At 34.4% G+C, this 5,073-nt stretch overlaps 1 protein-coding gene across 1 annotated transcript; it reads left to right on the plus strand.

The window, feature by feature from the left end:
• Nucleotides 1-923: 923 nt before the first annotated feature.
• On the plus strand, nt 924-5,016 carry LOC108373343 (uncharacterized). Its single transcript, XM_017629215.1, has 4 exons — nt 924-2,946; nt 3,189-3,383; nt 3,459-3,831; nt 4,898-5,016. The coding sequence occupies exons 1-4, from the start codon at nt 1,040-1,042 to the stop codon at nt 4,925-4,927; spliced, it is 2,505 nt and encodes an 834-aa protein (XP_017484704.1). The 5' UTR covers nt 924-1,039; the 3' UTR covers nt 4,928-5,016.
• Nucleotides 5,017-5,073: the final 57 nt, after the last annotated feature.

Raw genomic sequence — 5,073 nt, forward strand, 5'->3', positions numbered from 1 at the left:
AAAATGGAATGTCAAACTTGCTGGAACTTTTCTGGAATGCACTACCGGAAACCAATGGAATTCCTTACCGGAAGTACAGGGCGATAGCAAGTTTTTGATATGCAGTTTTCCGCCAACGGCGTAAAAAGTTTCTTCATCGATTGTTTTTCGGATTACTACACATTACGGCAATTGTGCACTTTGGGTCAGTTTTGCCAGTTTGATACTTTTAGAGCTAGATTTAGCTCTTTATTTTTCTATTTAAAAATTTGCCGACTGAACGCTGAACCGTACATCAGCACCCTCTCCGTACCCATGACAGCCGGGTCTACGTAACCGGAACGACCCAGATTTATGTTTGGTCAAGGACTGTCACTCCAGCAACATTCCCCAAAAACTCTTTGGGGACCTTGTATGCTGCTACAACAACAACAACAACCCTATCCGGCAAAAATGTTTTGAAATCAAATAAAGTTGTCCGGACACGAACCTTGAATACGCCTTTAAAGTCAATTAATCCTGCTATTCAGTAGTTCAATGCGAGCGGGAGCGTGAGTTTTTTATTTTGACTAATATCTTCGTTATTACTTAACTTTTCGCAACAGTTGGTACATCAAAAAATAGACAATTAAAATATCTTTAAGAATTAAAGAATAAAAACTAATTTAAAATGCATAATATGCCTTTTTCCAAGTTCACACTCAACTGTGTGCGTACACAAAGCATTCGCATATGAACGTGAACGACAAGTTTTGACAGATGTGTGTGTGCGTGCTCACGCTCGCATTAAACTGTATAGCAGAGTGGAAGCGAAGCCGAAGATGAAGAAGCTTTTTTACTTAAACTTTTTTCTGCGTGCAACCCTGCGTTGAGTTGAACGCAAAGTTGAACAATGCAAACACTGCTTTACCTTAGAAGTCGATAGTGCAAAAAAATAGAACCATTCGATAGCACCATCGATAGTTTTGCAGCTCTAAAATAAACCATCCTTATTGAACACGGTTTATTTATTTTAATAGTGTTAAAATTAAAAAGGTGCATATAATTTTATTTGATTGTAATGAATCCAGGAGAAACCGCTGAATTTGTGAATGGCTTCAACGTAGCACTTTCTGAGCCATTTGAAGCAATAAAGGATGTTTCCGATGCGCCAAACACGTTGAATGGAAAGATGAGCGAAGTAAACAAAATGGAAATAAGAAACGGTGCTACTTTAGAGAATGACTACTTCTGCAGTAAGCTGGGATTATATAGCCAAGACGAGACATCCCTAAAGCGGATTCTACGAGACATTTATCAGTTCGTGAAAGAATCGTCGCTGAGCCAAGACCCAGGTGCACCAATTCCACCTTCTAAATGGGCGGATTTATTAGTTAACATACTCTTTTCCAAGACATGGCACAAAACAACAATATCCGATGTACTACTATGTTTAAAGTTATATTCAAGAACATTTTTTGATAGACGTATTGTACAAAGCCTTTGGGACGCATTTCTGACAGATAATGCGAAAAGCGAAGCAGTTACCATAACTTCGGTATATGTTCTAATTCAGTTTTTTGATGAGTTTTCAATAGTCATAGACGGCTTCCAACGCAAACCCTATGTCGAAAAATTTGTTTATAAACTATTGTTATCAGAAGGACGCGACGAACGCAAAGCAGCTGTATTTCTTATGAAAAAAATGAATTGCCATCTTGATAAAAACGTTAAAAACTTTTGGTTATCGTACATCACCGTGTTAGAAAACTTGGAAGAAAATCAATCACATCTAATATTACCGTCTTTAGAATGCCTCAAGCAAAACACCTTAACAACCGCTGAAATACAACCATGGCTTGATATTCTGTACATTAAAATTCTGGCGCACCGAAATATTCTCGTGCTCCGTTGGGCACTTGAGTACATTCTCGAAACTTTTACCTGCGCAAATATAAACCCTGATGTATTACTGCAATTTGTAAAGGCCAGCAATCATACATGTTTATTCAATCACGAGAGCTATTTTTTACCAACCGGAAATATGCAACAATTTTTGAACGAAGGGCTTGACCGATTTATGGGATGTATGTCGGAGGTTAATTTTAAGTGCGTCCCCTTGCACTTTTGGCTCTCCAATATTTTCATGTGTAAATCAACATCAACGGTATATTCGCGCGAGTTGATTTTAAAAATCGCAGCCAGAATTCGTGTACTTCAAAACCAACATATCCGAATAAAAGCAATTGAATTGTTTGAACACATATTTCGCGAAGCCATTTTTAGAATGCCGTTGAATGAATATGTCGTTTTAGTCGAATCGTTATATAATCTTACCGAACCTTTTAATCACTTTGACACATTTTATCTCAAAATTGAAGATGGTGTCAAAAATATTGATGGTGTTTTGTTTACTCAACGGTTTTATGAGATCGTTACAAATAATTTGTACGGCGAACTAACATCCAATCATCCTAACTACAGACAAGCCACTGATAATGTGAATGAATTGGCCACCACGCAGTCAAAACTGTTAGATAAAATAGCAAACAGTTTAAAAAATGTTAAAAACTCGGACAAAGGGAACCTTATTTGGATACTTCTGATGCTAGTTTTCGAGTGTGAAAACAAGGAAGTTGTGCAGAACATTTGTCGTCGGTTTTGGAATATAAATTTGAATAAACTAATTCATGTGCCTTTCGAAGAGCTGAAGCATCAAATAGTTTCAGATATGGTTAAGGATGCAGATACAGCCGAATTTTTTCGCAAAAAGTTTATTGACTTTTTTGTTAAAGAGTACATAACAAATTTTTCCGATTTACAAAACTACATAGTAAAAATTGAAGATATTTTAACCACTGGATCGCATAAAACGCTTTTAAAACTCTCAAAATTGTTACCAAACAACAAACTCGATGTAAATATCATCGACGCATTTTTAATAGCACTTAAAAAATATTCCCGGATGCAATCGCTTTGTTATATAGTGTAGGTAACTTTCGAATTAACAAAAGTTAAACTTTTGCCAGTCAGATGTACATATTTTTCGCCATATATGAAATAATGACATCTTATTTTTTTAAATTCTCGTATTTTTGTTCTTGGTTAATGATACATTCTTATGCGGTAACATACATTAAAAATAAAAAAAAATATTCCAATGAACTGATAACCTTCTCCTTTTATGAGCTTTTGTCCCACGAACTAATTAGTAAAATTTAATTTTACAGAACGACGAATTTATTGAGGTATTTAAAAAGTATCTATTCGCCAAATCAGCTGGAAGACTATTCGCACCAAATTTTAGGTATAGATTTTGAAAACCTTGGTATTTGTACAGCGGTTTTGAATTCTGGTATTATTCTGACCGAAGAAACTTACATCAAGGGTATGACGCTCGGAGACGCAAACTTTGGGGATGCGAGGTAAAATAGCTGCAAAAGTTTAATTTAATAAATCAACATATAATACTTTAATTTTCTTTCTTACCTGAAACACAGGACAGAGGAATTGTATTTATTAAAAATAGACAAAACGCAGTGTTCTCGCTTACAACGAATACGTTTGCAATACGTTTCATTTGTCCCCGTTGAATATACCAACGCCATATTAAATGAACTTCTTAGCATGCATAAAGCTTTGAGTATTAAAAAACCAAGATATTTTGAAAATTCCATGGAGCATAGAATAAAGATGAGAATAGCAAAGGCCATATCAGCAATCATAAATAAATCACACATACATTTTTGGAACGAGGACTTATTGAACCTGCCTCTGAATTATAACAATCAATTGAACATCAATTATGTGTACGAACTACTTGTGGCGAAATGTGCTCCCGACGGTGATGTCATCCTTAATAAATTGATTAAAGTAAGAAAAACTACAAAATATTTTAGCAAAACCCCAAAAAGCTCCCCAGGACTTACATCCATATAAACATACACACATATAAATAAGTATATTATATTGCATACATATACCAAAGATGGCAACCCTGCATACCATTTTATCAGAGTATTCTGAATCGTAAAGGAATTTTAAAGAATTCGGAAAGATCCCATCCGATTTTTTGCCGAATTTTCTAAAATGAAATAAATTACGCACACTTCCATTCTTTTCCGAAATTTCAGAAGAAAATCGGTAAAGAAATGAAAATAATGCTGCTATGTGAAGAATTTCTTGCAGACTTTTTTCAAAATTTGCTTTATTTTTCGTACAGAAATTTCTTTACGAGTTCGTGTCAACCACTTCATATAATTTTCTTTGAAGATTCGGAAAAAAATCGTTACAGAAATCAGATACTCCTAAAGATTTCGTTAAGATTTCGGGAACTTTGGTTTGCAGGGAAATGACAGTTATCACTAAAAGTATTCACGTTATAGGTGCATTCTTTTGCAACCGAGCTACAAAAAAACACTCGCTTAAATGACGAAATACACGCAAAGCAACAACACGAACTCGGCTATTTATCCGAGTTCAGCCAGATCGGTTAAAAAATACGCTCACGGTTAAAAATTTCGGTTTTAATTTTAAAATTTTTGGACTACATATATGACCAAACTAAATTCAGTTTCAAATAAAAACCTTCCAAGTTTAAAAAAATAGAGCACATATGTTGGGTTTAGAATTTAAGCCAGGGACCGTAACGGTTATGCTTTTTATCGAAAAAGTTAACAAATAATCGTTATTTTTTCCGATATGTTTTCAGTCAAAAATAAAAGTTACAAATTGACTTTTAGTATTTCGGTCAAAAATAAAAGTTAAAATATGACTTTTTCGGCAAAAATAAAAGTTAAAATTTGACTTTTATTTTTTTCAGTCAAATATAAAGGTTAAAATATGACTTTATTTTTCGGTCAAAAATAAAAGAAAAAATTTGACTTTTATTTTTTCAGTAAAATATAAAAGTTTAAACTTGACTTTTACTTTTCCGAAGATTACGTTCGAAAAGCATTTATGGAAATAGGCACCTATAAGGAGAAGCCCATTGGTGTTGATACGGACCTTATGGATTACTGGGAGAGTAAAAAATGTATGTATCCCCGACTAAGAGATCTGGCATGTATTATTGCCAGCGACACAAGTCAGTGTAGAACACGCGTTCTCAGCACT

Source organism: Rhagoletis zephyria, unplaced genomic scaffold (genome assembly GCF_001687245.7).
Source record: "Rhagoletis zephyria isolate East Lansing unplaced genomic scaffold, Rhagoletis_zephyria_1.1 Rzeph_scaffold_06618, whole genome shotgun sequence".
In the NCBI taxonomy this organism is placed as follows: domain Eukaryota; kingdom Metazoa; phylum Arthropoda; class Insecta; order Diptera; family Tephritidae; genus Rhagoletis; species Rhagoletis zephyria.